General features: G+C 40.4%; 1 protein-coding gene across 4 annotated transcripts in view; it reads left to right on the top strand.

Annotated features, from left to right (window-relative positions):
- JADE1 (jade family PHD finger 1) overlaps nucleotides 1-22201 on the top strand; it is a 46168-nt gene that overhangs the window by 6197 nt on the left and 17770 nt on the right. The window contains exons 1-5 of one of the 4 annotated variants that reach the window (XM_076337230.1): nucleotides 2519-2577; nucleotides 3179-3256; nucleotides 14531-14613; nucleotides 18117-18274; nucleotides 22005-22192. In XM_076337230.1, coding sequence (XP_076193345.1) covers nucleotides 3205-3256; nucleotides 14531-14613; nucleotides 18117-18274; nucleotides 22005-22192 — 481 coding nt within the window. In that variant the 5' untranslated portion in view covers nucleotides 2519-2577; nucleotides 3179-3204. Of the gene's footprint in view, nucleotides 1-2518; nucleotides 2578-3178; nucleotides 3257-14530; nucleotides 14614-18116; nucleotides 18275-22004; nucleotides 22193-22201 lie in introns of those variants that run through there. The other 3 variants (XM_076337229.1, XM_076337232.1, XM_076337233.1) reach the window with 3 other exon arrangements.

Raw genomic sequence — 22201 nt, 5'->3', positions numbered from 1 at the left:
GAATGAGTTACTATAGTTTGTTTGTTTTTTTTTTTTCCTTGAAGATTAAAAAAGTGTTACTTGAATTCACAGTATTCTCTAAACAAGCTGGGAAAATTGGTATGTCTGTGGTTGAACAGGGAAAGCCTGCACCTTCAATCTGCACCTAACCATCACTACCCATAATCCGGGTTTATTTTTAATGCCGTTCTTGCGTGACTTTGAGGTCACCATCACCTGATAGAAACCGATAGTCTTTGAGGCAGAGGCACTGTGATACCCTTAAGAGCAGCAGCATTTCAATCTGTGTGGTTGTAATTCTTATTAGCTGTTCTAGTGTTATCTCTAGAACGTGTGTTCTGAACTGTGGATATGAACATCTGGAGGGAGCAATTTAAAATGATTTTAGAAGTTGAAAAAAGCTGTTTTATTAGTTCTAATGACAAAAACTCTAGGGGGTTAATCTTAGGAGGTTTGAGACTTGCTTTAAGAAGCCAAATGCTGCTTTTCCATCTGTGATTTAGCTCCCCGTAAACTCAGGTTAGGTTCAAAGATGGGAAAATGAGATCTCTGGATTTTAATTCTTCCCCCCGCCCCCCGCCACACATCTATAGAGGAATCTCACAGAAGTTTCATCAAATGGGGTATTTCTTTTAATGTTACTTTTGAGAACACAGGCTTTTCAATGTGGCCAACTTCAGAAACATGACTAGAGTGGACAAGGAAATTAGCTGCCTTATCTGATACTCCATACTCCAGGAAAGTGGCTTCTGTTCTGGCTTCTCTTCCTGAAGAACTGTGGGGAGTGCTTGAATTGGGAGGTGTGAATACCACTCTCTCCTTTAAACAACAACTAAAAAGATGTTTAGTTTGTTCTTGTTCATTGCAAGCTCATGAGTGTGTCTCGGTGTATATACGCTATGTTATTTTGCTTTGCAGTGCATAGTACTTTTCAGACCATGTGGGAATGAACCAAGAAGTGAGGATTTTGACCAGGAATATACAAGTTACATTTCTGAGATTGCCTTATTTTTCTTTATTTTCTTCCATATCCTGTTTACTTTGTTTATGGGGGATATTTCCATTCTAAGTGAGTATGTTTTTTTACACCGCTATTGTTAATATTTTTTTCTATTACAGGAAAAGTATGTGAACAACTAGAAAAAGTACCTTACAGAATAGATATTTATCCCTCTGGTTTTGGCCTTGTAGCAGCTAATTGATTTTTCAGTTCTGTCTTAGCCTGTTTTGGATCTGAATGTTGGCTTTCTGTCCTTATAAGTGACCGTATCAGAACTTGGCTCTGGATCTACTACATTTATACCAGATCTGTATTCATATGATTTTGCTGGTCCAGGCTGGTCTGTGTATTTATTCATTGGCAGCATTTCCGTCTGCCATACACACAAAGTTCTGGTCTGCTTCAAAGCAATTCTTTTGCAGAGAATTCTTCTGGCACTGTAAGAGGTTGTCATTTATGATTCTTTATTCTCTGGCATCAGGCATTATATGTGAACTTCTACTCTATGTAATGGTGACAAAAGGTCTTGGTGAAGCGAAACATTCACCTTCTTTTTACCTTTAGTGAGCAAAGTTTGCAGCTCAAAACTATTACATGTTTCAAAGACAGCCATATTAAATCCCACTCTGGAAAGTCACTCTGTGGGAGGGAGGCTTCCTCCCACCTCTGTTTGCATGTATAATATGAAAAAGGAGGCAATCTTGCAATGCTCGGGCTCTTACAACTATATTAAGTTCACTGGAAGTGTGAAATAGAGTCTCAGGTTCAGTTGCTTGTGATTTGCTAGTGATGATAAAATGAATTCCCTCCAAAAAAAATGCTTATTTTCTTTTTATATGAATCACTTTTGGAAGATAAGATATTTTGTGCTTTTTTGGAAATAGTGTCAGGCTTTGGTTAGGCTTTTTGGGTTTCCTTATTTTAGGAATTAGTCTTACAAAAGTTGAAAGCGTTATTGAGTTTACTACAGTGAGATGTGTTCTCAGTGAACAAAGTTGAAGTAGTTAACTGTATACAGAAGGGTCAATGAAAAGAGTTTTGTTGAAAGGAAATCCCAACTCACATTAAAATGAGGAGGTTAGATTTTCTGCACCTACCTAGAAGCAAAAAAGTATTTTGGCATCTGCTTTCCAAATCTGTGCCCCAGAGGTATGTATGAGGGCTTTGCTGCTAGCAGAACACCTAGAACTTGTTGATACCATGATTGATATGTGGTAAGCAAACACTCAGGGGATTTGATGTGCATCTAGAGTCTTTGTCAGTTTAACCGGTGGATATGCCTTTCTGCACTTGCCTTGTCACGTTTTTTCTGCTCTTCAACTTAGACTTTTTAATAGCTTTTTACATGTAAATGCTGACTAGCTATTTACAGCTTCCTTAATTTTTCTGAATTTGGTTTCATTCCACAGAAAACACATGTGAAAATACCAACGCCCTGTGAATAGCAGTTAAAAAGATACAGAACTTTTTGCCTTTACATCCCTGGTTCACGTGCAGTTGAACTCAATATTGCTAGAAGTCTGGCAGTTTGGAGGAGCTTCTGTGTAATCAGTTGGTGGTCTGATTCCTGAAAAACAGTTAAGTGTTAGGCATGGCACTAGAAATGTGCCTGCAGGAGAAGTAACTGTCTTACCTTAAAGGGTGGTGCCTTCCAGGCCGTAGAGGATGCGTGTTTAGTTAATCTGGGAAAACTTGGCTTGCTACTGCTGATGTTTCTTATTTTATATATAAGTGGATGACTTTAATCTTTGATTTTGTAAATCTGGCACTTTAAACAGGAATAAAATGGTTCCAAAAACAAACTAGCCAAAGTAAATATTTACATAAGCAGTAAAAATGTTATTGTATCGCAGATCTAGTGTCAGAATGGGCAGGGGAAGTTAAGCACATCGACTGCAGATATTTAGTGATTTTAAGACCTCTCAGAACAAAATATGCTTTTGTTTTGGGGTGAAAGTGTTGGTGGGGTTATCATTGATACTCTCTGATTTTGTTCACCTGCTCGTATGATGACTGCCTAATTAAGCATCCTTGAGATACTCACTGTTCACATTTCGGATGCTGTTTAAAGTTGTTTGTTTTCCTTTGTGTGCTGTAAATCCTCGAATGCCATCAGAAGCACAACTTGATGACTGTGTATTATTATCTTGGGTTAAGTGCTGTCTCATTGCTTTGCAGGCTGCCTGCTGTTTCCCGTGGAGATCATGAAACGACGTCGGCTTCCTAGCAGCAGTGAGGATTCTGACGACAATGGCAGTAAGTGCTCCTTTGTTGTAGAGTGCAGTAGGTTATGAGTTTGAAAACACGTTTTAATGCAGTGTTTTATGATAGAGGCATTTTGCATATTGGTTGGACTGGTAGAAATATGTATTATAAGGATCTCGTTTTGAACTCAGTCATTCTGAGCACAAGTGGACAGTATATTCAGGATCCCTCCCCGCTGTATTGACTATACAGTGTTAGTTAATAAGATAAAACAAGCAAAAAAGTCGGTCGTCTTGTTCAAAATCTTTGCAAGCAGCATAATTTATGATTACAAGGACAGAACTTGCATGGAGACATCTGCTAACATTGTCCACAGCTTAGTATTTAATAGGAGTTTGCATTAGGGTTTTAAATTTGCTTCAGTGTTCTCATATTCTCTTATGCGATGGAAAGGTATATTGCTTCAAACTTAAGTAGAAAAGATTGATGGTGCATAAAAGTTGTTCCTTACTTCGTTTGAAGATCTTATTTGAGGAATAACTTTCAAGAATTTGAATTCAGTAAATCAGTGATTTGGATACAGAAAGTTTTGGGTTTTTTTAACTGTTTCTATACTGACGTAACTAACAGTGAGCTCTGTATGGTATATGTATCTCTTGTGTTTGGATTCCAGGGATTGATAATCTTTTATTTAAGCAGGAAAAAAAGGTGGGGGGGAGATAAAATGGCAGTTTGGGAAATGTGCCAAGGTGTTTTATTTGCCCAAACAAGCAAGTTGATTGTATTTGACAATAGTGCAGCTTAGCCAGTTGTCAGAGAGCTGTTCCTGGTTTTAATTTGGTCTGTCTGGGTGCGCATCTTCAAATCGGAAGTATTTTGTGAGACTTCAGTCTGAAATGTAGCAGAAAATGATCAGGGAGGTTTTCCAGGTGCTTTTGAAAGCTTTACTCTGAGGAGTAAAGTGTAGCCCTGTGCTGCACTGTGGCCCTGCATAGGTGACTGCTTCACCTGCATGCATTTCTTAGGTGTGTCTGTGCTGCCTGGGAATCTGCTCAGGTACGGCCAAATCTGCACCTTAATACAACCTTAGGCAAACTATTGCTGAACTGAAGGAGTGGTAAAAGGATTGGAGAAGGTGAGAACTAGCAAGCTGATTAGGGGTTAATCCAAATAAGGATTGAGTAAAATCTATTACAGAGGTGTGGGATTTGGCTTGTTTTTGGAGAACTACCTGCAGTTGGAGGATTTTGGAAGAAAAAAAATCCCAAATCAGACCTGTTTTTTCTTGATGAGAAGTTTACTTGGGGTTATAAAAATTGAAGTCGGTGTATTTTCTCAAAGGTGACAGGTACTTCCCCAAAACAAAGATCTGTTTTCACTTGTAAAATAGACAAGTAGCAGCAAATGTGATGTCTTTCATTAGAATTTTGCTTTACCCTTTTTTCATTCCCCAGCAGCTTTATAAGTGTTTTATTTTGATAATAGTGTTTATTTTCACTCCCTTATCTTGTTTTTTTTTTTGCTCTTTGATCCCTTCATGTGCCTTGCGTTACAGGCTTTACCAAATCAAATATGAAGCAGATAATCTTGGAATTGAAGTTCTGAAATAGATACAGTTGACTGAACTGTTGCTGATTATAATGCTTGTTTAATGTCATTTGATATATAACTACCTGGAATAGAGCTGTTGACTTAACTGAATTATGTTTTCCAAAAAACTGTATTTTCATCTGTTCCATAGATCAAGATCTAAGAAAATGAGTTAGGAAAACAAACAAACCCTTGCCCTTTTATGATCTCTCTATTTTAAAGCCTAATTAATATGAATAACTATTTGTTGAATAAATTACATAGCAAAAGGCAGTGAAATTTTAAAAGTATTTTAAAGTATTCTTTGAAATATATACCACTTCCCTTTCATTACACTTTTTTTTTCTTGACTTGCTTATGTTTTTTTCCCCTTGTGAAGTTATTGGGCAAATTCAGATACAGGTTCCTGCATATTCATTCTATTACTATGCACATGTTCAAAAAGATCAAGGGTTAATAATCAGAAGCTGAGATAACATTTAATGTAGGGTCAGCATCTCCAAGGCTTTTTGTCATTCACACTTCCCTGAGAACAATGTCTGACGCCGCTCAGGCCCTTTCTCACCACTTTTCCTGTTACAGGAGATACCAGTAGTTCCTTGCATCTACGTTTGAATGTCAAGGGTCTCCCCTTACAGGTTTCGCCTTCATTTAAACTTCTCTTGTCTTTAGTAGAATTACTGATTATTCTCACTATGTTAATTTCTGTATTATTACTTTGTCAGTAGTATCTCTGATTCACTGTACTGATACTAGTGTTAGAAGGGTAAGCAGATTTTGTTGCCTAAAAAAAATGAAAGGTAAAAACTTTTGTGAATTTCTGGGCTCCGTGTTGAAGGCTTTAAGTTTTTCACTAGCTATTTTTCCTTCTCAGAGTTTCCAGAGGCAGAAAACAATTAAATAGACTATTCTGAGCACTTCAAACAGCCACCTTCTAATTGAAAAGTTGAAATTTTAATCAACACTTAGTTGGAATCCTACTGCCAAACATCTGCTTTCCTTCAGTCAGTGGCACCTCTTGACCCTCCAGTGCTCTTCTTGCGTTCCCATCATACTGAACTCGATAGTCCTTCAGCTTAGAGCTCAGCACTGCTCTCCCTCATCTCGCAAGGTGAGGTTTGGGCCTCCAGCTGTTGGGTTTCTTCAGTTCTGAAGTTGAGTTTTCATACTGTGCCTTAGCAGACTGCATGATCAGGCGTCTCAGATTCATCATGAGTGTCACTGGATAAATGTTGTTGGAGTAACCTGAATGATGATGCTTGTTTGGGGTAGACTCCAGCGTGTAGGCTAGTGCCTCCTGGAAAATATTTTGGCATGAAGAAATACACATTTTATTTTATTAGACTCAGGAACCTGAGTATTTATAAGGTAATAATAATGATGCTACTAACAATGGAATTTATCTAAAAAAATAAATGAACATACAAAGATTTTTTTCCATTAGATCACTGCACTGAATCAGTTTCCTTGGTAGTCATAAGGTGATAGAAAAACAAACCTCATACCCAAGCGGTAAAAATTTATTATACTGAAGATACAGGCATATCTGTAGTTCTTCAGAGGAAGAAAAAGGTGCTCTCCTTTTGTGAGAGGAAAGAAGGGAGAATTGTTTTCGCTTAGGGGTGAAATACAGAACAGAAGAATGCTTAACAACATGGCTGCAGTCCTAGAGTACATACATGTATTTACTGACATATGTAAGATATTTTAGTGTGGGTGGTTATATATTATTTGCAGTATTTTAAAGCCTTGCAACTTAGAGACAGAACCTTTGGTTCTCTCATCACTTCTTTTTTGCCCTCTGACTTGGATTCTTTCCCAAAAGCTAAGTGCAGAAGCCCCCAAAAGTGTTTATTTTGTGTCCTTCAGCCTAACTACTGAAAATTGTTGAGCTGTGTCCCCTTAAAATCGGAGTTCTAAGTTCTCATGTAGACACGAGGCCAAAATAGCATTATTTGAAGCACTGAGCAAGTGAGTGAAAGTTGTGCTCAGCAGTTCTGCAGTTAGTCCCTGGATATCTGAGTGTGTTTGCAGAGATTTTGTTTTCTGAAATTATAGGTCACTTTTGAACATTTTGTCCATGAAATATAATTGAATGAAAAATGGCTGCAGACATAGTTCTGGATTTTGAACTTTTAGTCTAAATACAGAGGAATGGTGTTGGGAGAGGCTTGGGGAAGGGTTTAAGATCATTGGCACCTCAAAGTAATCCTTTTTTTGTCATCTGGCAGCTTGTTAGTTTCTGTCCCTTTCCAGATAATGTATTAGAGCAACTATAATAGACGTTAATATTAGCCAGGCCCATCATAAAAGCCTTGTGACGTACATGCCACCTTCTTCAAAACCTGTATTAAGTAAATGAGTAATGTTTACCTCAAACTTGGTTATGTCCTTGTTATCTGCATGGCTGGCTAGGGCTTTGATAGTTTTTAAGCAATTGTTGTTACATTGTATTTCAGCTTGCTCCTCCATTGCAAAAACTCCTTCTTTGCATGATGCAGGTCTTACTCTAATTAACTGTGAGATGCTGAAGCTGTTTTATCTTTCCTGCTCAGCGTTTGACCTGACTTTTCAGCCTCTGGTCTGTGAATCTGCAAAAGTGGTTTGTGCTGAATATTCCATGTGCTTTGTTTCCTGGTGAGACAAAGTTGTGCAGTGGAGTAGTTTCCATTCATAGCTTCAGGGCATTCCTTTTGCACGAATTGCTTGGACACGTGGACAGATTGTGTTTGAGACAAGATCTGAAGCTCAGACAGTTGTATTGTAGAGAGCTTGGGTGAAATCCAGGCCCTCCTTGATGTCAAAGAGAGTTCGGTCGCTGTTTTCCATGAACAAGGAATTCACAGCATGATCTTCTTCACACTTTACTTGCTCCCACGATGCCTCTTCATTTATTCTTGGAGGGGTTATCGATTCATCATACTCCTACATGCGGAGTGTCTGCGAGAAGAACTGAAGACACTTGCAGATGATCTAGGTTTACACGGTTTCACAGCAGTTCCGAGAAATGAAAGATTTAATACTTATGGATTATGGAATATAGTTCTGTAATTTAGATGGACCTGTATTGTATCATTGCTAAACAAATGTTATTTTAAAGTTAAACATATATTGCCAATATCCATTGCTCTGACTGAATGATGGGGTTCTTAGATTTAGAAAGGGCTTTTCATCCCAGTGGATTCCCGTTGTGTTTGAGATGGATCCCAGAGTGCCTTCACAAAGGTTGCCGAGTACATAACCTTAGGTGTGTACGTCATTTACCACAGAATTGCAGCCGCTGCTGGCCTGAAATGTGGCAATTACTCAGCAGCGCATGTAATGCTGTGCAGCATTTTATGAAAAGGAAGTGAAGAACATTTTTGGGTTTTCAGTTGAACTGGCTGGTAGGTGAGGGATGGTGATTAAACAACAGAATGTAATGTAGTTACAGTGCTAGAACTTGGGCAAAGCAGCAAGTTTAGCGGTCGCTACTATGCTTTTGAAAAGAGGGTTGTGGCATTTGGAGTGATGACAAATGGTCAGAACTAGCATCTTACCTGAAGGTTAGGCTCACTGGCACAGGGTGACTTTTGGTGAAGTTGTTATGCTTTTGAGCACACTGGAAGAGTGGTTTGAAAGACTTACCTGGGCTGATAGGATATCGCATCTGAGGAAGGTACATCACATAATCATCGCCGTCGTTTTTGGAGAGGCACATTTTTCTTTACAAGACTGCTAATATTGAGTATACCTAACTCCACTGGAGTTTTAAGGCCTGTGACAACATCATGTTATCAACCTATGAACGCTAGCTTGGGAGGTGCTCAAATTGACTTTGATAACCTGTATTAAACTTGCACTAAAACTTTGTATACTGTTACGGTAAAACATTGCTACAGTGGGAAGCCTTGGGCTAGGGAGCTAGAGTGGCACTTGGGTCTTGTGATAAAAAATAAGATGGGATCTAGGAATTCCTCACTGTTAGAAGAGTGACATGTGCCTATGCATGGTTATTTGTGTCCTATGAGATTATAAAACTCAAATGTGTGCTACTGAGAAAAGGGATCATAGGAGGGAACTTGTATTGAACTGCTGTGGCAGGGAGCTGCAAAGACTGTTCATTATGTGTGTCAGATACTGAGTAATTGTGCAATGTTGTAAAGCACTGCAGAGATCATATGGATCCATGCATTGTTCAGCAGCTGCAGTTGGGTAGTTGTCAAATGACACTAAATTTTGAGTAGGATCGGTGTTGACAAGAGATAAAAGGCAGTTGCTTTTTCTGTTTTGATCTTGAATAATAATACACTATTATATAAAGATAAGGAAGATAGACGGGCAAATCCTCCAGCAACAGAAACATGAGAAGGGGAATTTGGCTATGTGAAACGATGTCATAGGTTGTGTTTGCATACATGCTGCTTTCTCTGTGATAAGGCCCAAAGACTTCTGCAGAGACAGCTCTTTCTATACCTAACATAATGGAAAACTGCCCTTAGAATAGTCGTCTGCTGTTTTATTTGTGCTGGAATTTGGGTCTAGACATGTGGAGTTATGTCCAAGTGACATAAAACCTTACTGCAGAGAGTTGTGGGCCAGGCAGTAAATGGGCAGTCTCTGAGCATCTATGTTTTCTCTTCAGGCTGCAGATCTTTCTGACAGAGTGTTGGCAGCAGCACCTAGTTGGTCTCAGAGTGAGTTGAGGAACAGTATAGGCATCTGGAAATTCCAGTGTTAAGCAGAAGTGACAGCCAGACATACATCCATGTCAGGGATGTTTTGCTCTGTTGTGCTGCCTGGTGTAATGGTGTAGCAGGAGTGTATTTACAGTGGGAGAAGTGCTTTCAGACACCCAGTGATCTGAGGCTTTGAAGTGTTCAGAGGCTGTAGCAGCAGGTAGTTCTCCAGGGACACAGCTGGGTGCCTTGCAGGTGGCTTTACAACAGCCTTGTGCATGATAGCTGAGCCTTTTCTGCTCGTGCTGAGTAGTATATTAGATGTGGGGTAGAATTCCCCGAGGGCTTGAATTGCTTTATTGGTCCCAAGGAATTTTCTGTTTGATGGGTGTTTTTGGAATCAAAACATATTCTTGACAGATCATTTAATACATTGATACAGTTAAAATTATGTTTTTCCTTTTGGGAAGTGTGTGTTCTTCACAAATATGGAAAAAGCATTCACACTCCTTGATTGCTTTCTTTTATTATCAGGAGGTGTATGTGTTACATACACCCTGTAGCTGTATTATAAAGACACTGTATTTACAGTGTAAGGTGTATATAGTAGCCTAGGGAAACAAAGTTTTCCTGCTCAAGTCTTAGAAGTCACCTTTTCAGCACCAGTAGCGTGTTAGAGCTTTGCCTCTCTTGCTGTGAATTACACCTCGTTAGTGGTTTGGGATTTCTTTTGCTTTTTGTCTATAAGTGGATAAATGCAAAGGGAAGTCTGTAGGCATGTGGGAAGAGTATGATCCTCCTCCCATTGTTCTCAATGATGAAAACCTTTTAAAACATATGAACACTAGGTCATCTGAAAGGATTCTAACTATAAAAGAATCAGAGTGGTCTTGGTGTATCTCCTGGAGTGATGATGCTAGCTAGGCTGCTGTGTTCATCCTTAACTTTGCAGAATCATGTAACAGGATAGGCACTTAATAAGACACCTTTTATCTCTGATGTCTAATGATGATAGTGATGCATGTTTTAGATGTGTTTATGGAGCTTTGGAGCTTATCGTGCTTTGGAGTTGTGTATTTTTTATGTTCACTGTTATTCACGTGGCTTTTGATAGTATGGGCTCTCTTAACATCTCATTAATTCTCCATCTGCTGTAGAACTCATTTCTCCCATGAGGTATATAACGTTACCTTACAAAAGTTTTACATCTTCCAAATCCCAGTGATTCAGACTTCCTTTACGTTTTTTTGTTATTTTACCAAAACTGGGTTTAACTCTGTCTTGATCTTTAGTTGTTTTTCTAGTCTTGGTGATCCTAATCCCATTCGGGACTAAGGCTAGTATTCAGAAAACTGTTGATGAATATAGTCATTTTGGACACTTAATGCAAGAGGATAATTTTGGTGAAAAGTGTCTGGAATCTTTCTAAAACAACTCAATTAGGTTCACGTGCTTTTATAATACAGAAGAACTGTTTTGAAGCCCGTGTTTGTTTTGACCACAGTAGATTGTTCCTTCCGTATAATCCAGGAATGGTTCTTACTTCATGTTTTTAGACGTAAAAATCAGATCATGAATCACTGAAGTAGCTGTAATTGCCTGTGAACTTTTTCTTTCAGTGAGGTCTCTCTTCTGGATTAGGTATGAAAATATGGAAGGGATGCTTAAAAGACAACTGACATCCTTCATTTTCCTCCTGCACTTTTATTGGTATACTCGGCGTGGGTGGATTGCTTATTAATGAAAGCAGCTTTGGATAATTCAATGACCTGGTCTTGGCACTGTTGAAGCCGGTGATATTTTGCCATTAACTTTAATGGAAGCAGAGTTGAAACTCTTACTTGAGATTTCAAAAGTAGTTAAATTTAATACTGTTATGGGCTGGATATTTTACTGTCATTTGACTGGCTCCTTCAATTTCTTGTACTTTTGTGTCTAAGTGGTGGTGGTTGTTTGAATCTGTGAATGCATGCCTTATAGTTGGGTTTTGTTTATTCAGTGAGTAAATGTTTTCCCTGCTGAAGTGAAGCCCTTGCCAAAGGTCATCTGTTAACCACAGTTACAGGTCTTAGTGGGTAGTAAAATCTCAGTTCTATAAGAAACTTCCACCTTTTGCTCTAGTATTATGTACAGTCAGTTTACACTGCTCAGAAAAACACAACAGTCTCTTCAGTAACTTACTAAAAACATTGTGTGTTTTCACTGTGCATTCACCAATTCTATGTGCAAGGAAACAGCTATTATAGAACTATGTAAGAAACTATTTCTTCCCTTATTCATTGTAGGAAGTTAGTTGGCATGGAAAAAATACTCATTATAATATATCCTGAGGAAGGCTGGCTGTGTTTGAGTTGTCCCTTATGCATGGAAATTCGATGTAGTGTGCTTCCGTATAGCGCTTTAAAAAAGTAATTTAAAATGAAAATTCTGTAGTTTTGGTGCTAAGAGTTGACTTTTCATGTTGCATGGAATAGTTAATTAATCCAGTGGCCTAACCCTTGTGTACATGGACTCTGTCTAAAATAGAAGTACCCATTTAAGACACTGTTTTGATGTGTAGCATCTGCAGATGACACAGTAAAGAAATGGAGATGGAAGATATGGTAGGGATTATTTTACTCCTCACCTTTGTAGCTTCTCTGTGGCATGAGAGAGACCTGGAAATCCATCTTTTAATACCCACATTAAAAACAAAGAAGCCCATATGCTTGCTTACTTGTCTTCAGTTTATGATAAGTTGTCGTCAGAGCTGAATTAAAGCACACAGGTAAAGATCCAGAAGTACATCATACTGCCACCGCTCTAATTTTGCCGGATGCATGCATTACTTGGGAACAACTGTATTAAAGCCTCCAGACTCACCAGCTCTTCTCCCACAGAAACTTGAGAATCAAACACCACTTTGCCAATACAGCTCGTTGTTCTTAATTCCTTATCTTGTATGCAGGCTCCTTCCCCCAGGTCCAACAGTATACAAAACACCCAGATCCACAAATGGATTAGAAGTTTCAAAGTGTCTGACTTGCTGTGCAGTGATCTCACTAGCTGAGTACCTCACTGGCAGATAGTTGGTCAGATATTAATGTCTTGCCAATGGAAAATATCAGAACCCACGAGAACTGAATACTAATCTGTGTGGGTATGTATGTGGTCTGTGACTTCTAGTGAGGCAGTTGATTAAAGAAATCACATCTGTCTGAATGTTAAAATGTTAATATTGTTACATTTCAGGAAAAAATCTGTTTTTCTGTCGTGAATTTTAGCTGTATTTCTGACACACTTTTGATTGCACTTATTCCCCTCTGACTTTTTTAGGTTGAGTTTGGGTACGGGCTGATAGGATCCTCAGGAGGAGGATCTTGTGCTTGTGCTGCTTGTGTTTTTTCTTTAGTTTTCAAGAGAACATTTCAATAGAATGGTAGTTAAATGATCTTGGGAGTCTGGCTTTCCACACAGATTAGCAAATGGCAGTTGGTCACTTTTTTCCCTTTCCTTTTTTCTTTTTTTCCCTTCACAGAAATAGAAAATTATAATTGTAAAATAGAGGGGCTTAGGAAAAGTGCCTATGACTTTTAAAAAACCTTTCAAATCACCAGCTTTTATATCAAAATGCTAACATTTGCTTAAAATATTTTTTTCTGTATTCTTACCTCAGAAGATAAGATTTTTAGCTGTTTGCTGCATACCTTGCTTCAGTTTTGACCATTATACATGTTCTGCATAACGTCTGTTATTCATGCTGTGTTACAGAGTGTTTTTTATTGGGCAGATTCCTTAATGTATTACTAACTGAAAAGGGAAGACAAAAGCGTAACTACAACATAATGAATTCTTCTGATGATTTGTTACTCAGTCATATCTTTCCAATGAAAGTCGTGGACAGTCACTTCACTTTGAAAATGATTTTTGTTTTTAATAGAAAACTTAACCCCATCCTATGCAATCTGTTTTTGAACAGTGCTTTCTGATCCCCATAGAGGTTTCTGCTGGATGATGTGAGGCGATGTTGCTCTTACGGCCTTACACTTTTTACTCCTAGCACCTATGTGCACAGGCAGTGAAGAAATGAGCAGTGTGGGAAGGCCTTTGCATCGGTTCTGTTTTATTTGTCTGCAATTAAGCCCAGAGTTGCAAAATCTGTGTTCATCCTTCAGAGTTTGACATGTAGGTCCTAGCTTTCCTATCATATAGACCTTACTACAAGTCCTTCGTCTCTCCAACCCATAAGGATTTATTGGCTTTTTTTTCATTACTGCTGTGTAGTTGGCAGTGGAAAATACCTGCCATACCTGTAAATCTTACTGAATTAAAAGTAGTTGATTTGCACAGGTACAATATACTCTGGTGTCAAAGCACTGCCTTGTCAATGGAGTGTAGATTCTTTCTCTTTTTCCTTTTCTCCTGTTACAATATTTCTGAAAGCTGACAGAGACTCTTGTCAAAAGGTTTCAAGGCAAAAAGGTATAATTTGTTTGGAATGTAATGAATAATTATGCAGACAAAAATTTTACAACCATACTGAGAGATTTGCTCAGGAGAAGAGGCAACAGCTTGTTTTGTGGGCTCTACTCTGTGTGCCTGGCAGCGTGCTTCATTTTGAAAAGGCTTGCTCTGGTAAAAATAGGGTAACTGATACAGATATTTAGGACATCAATACATTCACTTCAAAGAGTACATCTCGGGCTATCAGCAGACCTCCTGGTCAGTTCTTAATCTGCAGAAAGTGGTTTATTGATGCTCAGGGGGAAGCATGTTGTGAGGTAGCTTTCTTCAAATGCGTGGTGGAAGGCCGATGAGTGCAGTGCAGCCAATACATGCACGTATCAGTAGAAAATTATAAACAAAACCAGAAGAGTTGGGTTTTTTTAAACGTCACAGAAGTTTATGACTAAGTAATTTTCATTTTCTGGTTCATTTTAAGAGTCTTTTGGAGGTTTGTCATAGAGGCCTGACTATGGCTTGCCTTATTCATATAGTCCCACTGAAATCAATTGGCCACCTTGGGTGCATGGAGAGAGTAAAGGCTTTTATTGATAGATGGCAGCAGTGTCTGCAAGTGATCATTTCTGTATCCTAGGTCTGTCCACCTGGTCCCAGCATTCCAGATCTCGACATCGGAGGACTTCGTGTTCCAGACATGAAGATCGAAAACCTTCTGAGGTATTTCTGGAATTTGATTTGCATTTTGTTACATCTATCAAATACAAAGCCGTATACGTGTTCTGGTAATTAATCCATTTCTTCTGATTTACATTTTCTTTTCTTTTTGCTACGTTTTAGCTGGCACCTGCCCCCCCCCCCCCCCCCTTTTTTTTTTATTTGCCAGGAGATTAGGGAGTTCAGCTGTTGGCACAGCCGCTGCCAGCACCAGTTTCTATCTGTGAATTTTGCTGTAGTTTGACACCCATTCAACATAGCTGTGGAGTCTTTCTTCTAGTATTCTAGGCATCAGGATTTATTTGTAGCTTGATTTGTGAACAGTGAAAATTTACATTAGATGCATTTATTTCATAGTTGGTATTGGGTCTTGGTATGTGATCTTTGTTAAAGTGCTTGTCGAACTAGAAACCTGCTTCCTGACAGTTCTGTCTTGCATAGTGCTTTGAGGAAATCCTATCAAGGGAGATAGAAATCTTTGAACTTTCCAGGATGGATCAACTGTTAGTAACACATAAATGCGATCCAGTTCTTTGGAAATATTCTTGCTGAATCTCCCTATCTTTAGGCAAATACTACACTGCGGACTTTGTAGAGGCTGCAAAGAAAGCATTAGCTTTGGGAGATGGAATTTCTTCATTTAACTTACTTCCCCAATACATGTATTTCTGATGCATTAGTGAGTGATTGATGTTGAGAAAAAAAATGCTTTATTACTCTCCCCAGTGACAGTATACCTAAGTCCCAGAGAAGAGTTTTCACACGAAGAATCCCATTCATTGTTCAGTGTGAACTACACCTAGTACTGGTGTTTTCCAATGTTCTTTTCTGATTGTTGGCTGTTAAAGACCTTTTTTTTGGTGAATGTGGAGACCCCTGGTGAATTTATTCTCGCTGGTGATAGGCTTGCTTTCTTTAGTTATCTTTTGTACATCCCTTGGAAGTAGCCCCTTAGACCCAGATTTGAGAACTACCTCATGAAAGGCTATCAAGAAATAATCTGAGATAATTATGAATCTTGCTGGGTTTTTTTGTGCACTTCTGTTTTCTCCTCTCCCTTTCCTTGCATTTGTTGTCAGAATCTTTGCAGTTTTGTGCTGTTCTCTCTTGTTTTCTCAGCCTGGATGGACTTCTAATATACTTCCCTTTAGCTCTGTTCCACAGTCTTTTCCCACTCTCCCTCCCTCCCTCCCTCCATTTGCATTGTCTTTGCTCACCACAGCACACTATTCTGATGATAAGTGTGCTGGCAGAAAAGTGACGCTTGCTAAACTCCCCGGGTGAAATCTTGGTCTCATTGAAGTTGGTGGCAAAATTCCCATTGACTTCAGCGTGGCCAGGGTTTCACCCTTCAGCTTTGAAGTGTTCAGTGCTTCTGAGAGCCAGCACTTCTGTAAGCTCTGCTTTGCTCCGGGCAGTCTGATTGCATCAGAAATTAGAGCAGAAAGAATGGTGTCACAGGGCCACTGGCCTGGGAGGGAGTTTCTTGGCTGTCAGGTGCTGCATTAGCTTTGCTTTTGAGGGAGTTTTGCGACAAATTTGTCTGAGAGCCTGAGTTACTTTGGCTCTCAGATTGAGCAAGTTTTGCGTCCCATTTTATATTTTTAGTTGTCTTTTCATTTGACATTTGATTGCTTTAATTCAGATTACTTCGAAGTGCAGAATCCCCTGGCCAGCTGTGCTTGTTTGTTTTGTGAGCCAGTTTACTTTGTGGCTTATTTTTCATTTCTTGATTGGAGCCTCACAGGACTTGTAATTTGATTGTTTAAAACATTTCATTATATTTCATTACCTGCATTCACCCTTTCCTTCATATGGTAATATTATTCTTTATTTTTTAACGTTGGCAGTTTTTCTGAACATGTCAAGACAAGTGTTAAGAAAAACGTGATTTTATGCTATTTTTATGACAAAACCAGAGTGGAAACGGAAGCATACTGAGACAGAAGTGGGATAGTACGGGTGTGTTGGGATGGAGGAGAAGTTTCGAGATGTGCAGTGTGATGAGGCAAATCACACTTTGAAATATTCTCAGAAGTATAATTAACCATCAGGTTCACTGTTTCCCTAAAATACTTCCCAAAAATCGTAGGAAATCTATTGAGATTTCAGGTGTGTGAATAGTGTATGACAGAAATTGGTGTCCTGGGGAGGCCTGCCTAATTAGCACTCTGTATACATCTGGTTCTTCCTCAGCCATATGCAACTGTTGGCTGCAGCTAATGTAAAACAGCCAGTGTTGCCATTGGTTTGGGACTGGGTAGGAGCCTGGGAGATTGTGTCACTTTGCCCCATTAGCAGCCCCCGAAGAGTATCTAGGAGCACTGTCCTGATAATCTGTCTTTTCCTTTGTAACTCTGCAACGTGGGGCTGTGTGGATGTTGACTGTCTACCACAAACTGAGAAGTCTGCAGGGGAGCTTTTCTTAAGACGTTAGCTACCTTTTTCTTGTCCTGGTGATGCTTATTTTCTGTCACCTGGTTGCTTTTTAACCCTTTCCCTTGAATGTGGCATTAAGTAGTTAAAAATTTGTGGTTGTGGAGGTGAGGAGTGCTGAGTGCAGTTGCTCTAGTCTACAACAGCCTTGCCTTGCTTGTAGAGCAGGGTGGGGAGAGCTGGAATACGTGTAAACAAGTGCAGGCTTGTAGTTCTGATGCCTGTGATAGCACCCTTTGCTTTCTGCAGTGCTGACAGGCAGTGGCAAACCAGGCTGAAGCTGCCACAACAGTACCACAGCATGCCCACTACGAGAGTGAATCCTGTTTTATTTCATTCTGTGGCTTGTTGAAGACGGCATCGCTGCTTGTTTATGGCTGTTAACCCAAAAGTTGCCAAACATCCTGCTTATTTTAGAGATGGATGCCTTTGCAAAGTAAAATTACAGCTGTGATGCAGAGGTGTCTGTAGCTGATCGAATAGCAAGCACCTGTGCTGAACATGGAGCTGCCACCAGAATTCCAGTTTGGGTCTTATTTTATTTGATCTTTTGGGTTTTTATTTTAAATACTTGCGCAAAGAGTCATCTCCTTAGAATTTCCTCTTGTGGCTGGTCATGGTAGAGTCATGCCTTGATTTCTACCACGGGGAATTTTTAGAATGTCTTTGGATTAGTCAGAGCTCCAATAATTAAAAAAAATCAAAAAACCTTGAAGTGGAAATGAGTCTTCCTTGTGCTGCTGTTTTAGGGCGCAAAGCTCCTGCAGCTTTTGTTGCAGCCAAAACGGAGGTAAAAGTGGGTAGCACCTTTTAGCATCATGTCTCCAGTGCAGGGGGAGCACCAGGACTTGTAGTGGAGTTAGCTGGAAGTCATTCTATCAGTATTTGCACCTTCAGCCACCCCTTTCCCTGCGATGAAGCTAAACTTCTGTCCTGCAGTGGGCTGGGTTAGTTCACTGTTGATACAGTGACCTTGTGTGCTCCATGGTTACCCTGAAGCTGTGAATCATAGAGTGTAAATATCAAATGTCAGTGTGTCTATTTTTCTCTCTTGGTCACTCTCTTTGCAGGTGTTCAGAACGGACCTGATCACTGCCATGAAGTTACATGACTCCTTCCAGCTGAACCCTGATGAATACTATGTGCTGGCAGACCCCTGGAGGCAGGAGTGGGAAAAGGGAGTTCAGGTGCCAGTTAGCCCAGGGACCATCCCAGAACCAGTAGCCAGGTATAGTTTGGAGGAATGTAAACAAATACACATACGTTTATGCTAGCAGCTTATGTCTACGTTGCCTTGGCTTCTTGAGCTTTATTTCACAGTGTCTAGCTAGAAAGGTCTTGGTTCTCAGAGATGAAGAGCAGCCTGCCTCAGCTTTTTGAATGGTCGGAGAGGTCAAGAGTCAGGCCTGTTCTGCCTGTGTGTTGAAATATGAATGTCGGAGAATCATTTTGGCATTACATTAGGATGGAGTGTGATGACAGAACCTTAAAAATAGCTGCTATTTTTAAGCCCAGACTTGACCTCACTCAGCATTGCTGGGAGAGCCCTTGTCTGATGCTTCTTGTGCTTAGTTCCAAGCCATGGGTTCCTTTCAAGGAACGGTTAGACAAGCCAGATTTAAGGGCTAGAGAAAATACAGCGTTTATTTTGGTTTCACGTTATTTTTTTGGTTGTTTCATTTACTGACTTAGGAAATTGTTTGTTGTACAACATTTCAGCTGTTTTAAGAACCATCTAGATGTGCATGTAACTAAATACATTAATGTGAGATTTTCTAGCTCTTATCCAAGAAACCCTTATTTTCCTTACCTTGTTTGTTACACTTAGATATTGTTTTCTGTTTCAAATTAAACAGTACAGTTGTAAGGGCAGGCGCGTGCTGCAGCCCACCTATCTATTTTATGCTTAGTTGGGATTGGAGTTGGAGAAAGTGAGAAGAACAAGGATTATTGCCATTTGATCATACGAGATCTCTCTGAGTAAGTCCAGGCTGGCCTGTAAGACGTTACCAAATGACCCACCAGTGCTGGTGGGGCCAGAACAGCCCAATCTCTGATACACAGTAAAAAAAATTCTGGGTGACGCTACACTGCTTCTGTTAGGTCTGCATCTGCCAGCTTTAACCTTGGAGTAGGGGGACTACAGGAATGTGAGTTAGCGCTTTTTGTGTTCAGTGCAGCAACTTGCAGACCGCTGCACAGCCCCACTAGGTCTGTATAATGAGGAACTTATCCACACATCAGGTAAACCCATTCCTTCCTTCTCCTTCTGAAGGATTGGACTTGGAGCTCCAAGGAGAACTCGGCGTTTTCCTCTCTGCTGTGCAGTTTAGAACATGGGAGCATATTGTTCCCTTCCAGTGCTCGTAGCCTGCTCCGCACTGACCTCACCCAGTTGCTGCATAAATGCACACACATTGCACATGTGTGCTCACATTGTCTTCTCCTCACTGCTTTCTCTTTCAAGCATCTCCCAAGGCTGCAGGAGGGCCAGGAGACCTGTGGACTTCAGCAGAGGGAGACCTTTCAGGGGATCCCCACCCCATATCTTTCAGGGAGGTGTTTTGGTGGCTATATCAGATCCAGGTACTCGCTTAGGAGAGAGCTTTTCTCTGGCAATGGCCAACAGAGATGTTGCTCCAAATTCAAGGTGTTAAAGGAGCTAGGGAAAGAAGGCACCCACAGTTGTAGGTATCGGCACAGGAGGCACCACTCTCTTTTAGTTGCTGAGCTATCTTGTATGCTCCTACAGCAGGTGAGCACCTGCTGGTCAGAGTGGCCCTCTGATGCCTGATTATTATCCTGTTTGCTCCCTCATAAAACACTTGGAGAGCCCTGCCGTGGTGGTGCTGGAGTGCTGGAACTGTTGTGTGCCTAACTTTGGGAGGGGAGGGAGATGTTCTGTAAATTGAATCAGCAATAGTCAAATAGTAGCTGGTGTAGAACAGAAGCAAAATACCATACAAATAGCTAGTGCTAGTGAGGTACATAATAGAGAATACAAGATTTTGGCCTTGTAGCGACTGGTCAGGGCAGCAAGAGTAGGTTCAGAGGGGTGGGGAAAGGAGCGAGTCTGTGGTGATTCAGTGTAAGCATGTGGTCAGATGGATAATTCAGTTGAATGTGTTTTTTGGTATGTAGTAAGTGTTGCTTTTTTTTACTCCATCACAGAAATAAAGAGGTGAAGGTGGATTGTTCTGAAGCCAAACTACCTGTGCTCGTTTCTTCCGTGCCACTACAGTGGTATTTAGACAGCATGTGCAGGGTGCTGCCCAGAGGTTGTGATTTCTGCATGGAGAGGTACTCAGGAAGGAATTTATGGTACAGAAGATTTGGAGAGCAGACCTCAGTTTAAAGTAAATTCTCTGTGAGATGTAGTAGTCTGTAATACTTTACTACTGTGCAGTATGACCAGGAACAGTTTGGGCAGTGCAGTTAGGCTGGCAAGGTTGTTCAGATTCGTATTCTTCCACAGTCCCCTTCTGCACTTCAGAAGCCCCAAATTCAGCATTTGGCTCTTGCCCACCATTTCTCAGTTTGTTGGATGAGGGGAAGATTTAGGGCTGTGCAGGAGACTGAAATAGGTAGAGGATTTACTGAGATCTATGTGTGCAGATACAGTAGCGGCAGATCAGGGTCTTATGATAGGAGGAGGAGTTAACACATTGGACTTCAGATGGGGGCAAAATAGCATGGAGGATGTCCTGCTTGTTGTGGAGCTTAGGCTGTTCCCAGCAGAAAGTTGTGTCTACAGGGAGTGGTGCTATCTCCTCCCTTGTAGCACTAGAGCACCAAAAAAGCATCAACACTGGCGGTGCAGGAGGCAGTCATTTGGCAGCGTGGCCTGTTGCTCCTGGAGGTACCAGCGTTACATCGTGAAGTGGGTTTCATTCAAACCGAATTTCACTGTGTGCAGTTAACTAAGAGAAGGTGCAGTGTCCTCTACTGAGAGAACTGTGCTGCAGGTGGACTGACAGAGTTATCTTGCTGTTTGGAGGCAAGTCACCAGCTTGCTGATGGAATTACTGCTGTCCTTTGTGAATTGGGTGGTTTTGCCCCCAGCTTTGCAAAGTTGTGGCATTGCAGGAATCTGACCTAAAACAAGTTATGTGCTATAGGTACTTCACTGTTTCCTGAACCAATGCCTGTGGTCGAACAAAATTTCAGTTGGCTTGCAGCTAAAATATGCTTTCATGGTTGGTTGTCAGCCAACTGGAGCCTCCAAAACCTGAGACAAGGTAGTTTCAGCAGCAGCTGATTAATACTTGCACTTGGCCCAGCATGACATTAGTGATTGTGAAAGAGGAAATGCAGACCCAGGATGCCAGAGCTTGGGTCTGCTTGGGCAGGTGAGGGTGAAGCCTAGTGCAAATTCCTGATTCTCTGTGGAAAGGTCTTCTGAATTTCACAAAGATGGCAATTCTGTAGCTACACACACAGACATACAAAAAAAAAAAATCAGAAGAAACATACTGCAAGAAAGAAAACTTCAAATGTAGCAGGAAATACTACTTTTTTCCTTGAATTTTCTTGATCTTGGTATTGCAGTTAAACAGATTGATTTATAAAAAAGTCTTAAAACAGAGTTTAACATCTGTGTATATGGCAGCCATCACTACATAAATACAGTGTTCCTACTCTAGCTTTAAACAAGTGTGAATTTCAGGTAAGAGTAAGCACAGCGCTAGTCTCTAATCTTTTCATTTTATTTAGAATTCTGGTACTGAATTGGGTTTCTAGACAGCTCCAATGAATTTCTTATAATACCACCAATCTGTTAGGAAAGTGCACTGTACTGTTTTCTCTTCCCATCCCAGTGGTGCAAGATGATTGCTTAGGTGGTTAGAAGATTGCTGATGATTGTTAGTCACTTAGAATGAGGCATTTTGAATTCTCTAGAAACAAGTCTCTCAGCAGCAACCCAGCACACCTGACGTCTGCTTGTCTGTCTGTTCTAGGATTGTGTCTGAGACGAAAGCTGTCACATTTACGCGTCCCAGGAAGTATATTGTTTCGTCAGGTTCGGAGCCTCCAGAGCTGGGCTATGTTGACATTCGAACCTTAGCAGACAGCGTGTGTCGCTACGATCTCAATGATGTGGACGTAGCATGGTTGCAACTTGCCAATGAAGAATTCAAAGAAATGGGTGAGCGAT

The sequence above is a fragment of the Aptenodytes patagonicus genome, chromosome 4 (assembly GCF_965638725.1).
Source record: "Aptenodytes patagonicus chromosome 4, bAptPat1.pri.cur, whole genome shotgun sequence".
Lineage (NCBI taxonomy): Eukaryota > Metazoa > Chordata > Aves > Sphenisciformes > Spheniscidae > Aptenodytes > Aptenodytes patagonicus.
Note: the sequence above shows the minus strand (reverse complement) of the source record. Positions and strands in the feature narration are given on the sequence as shown.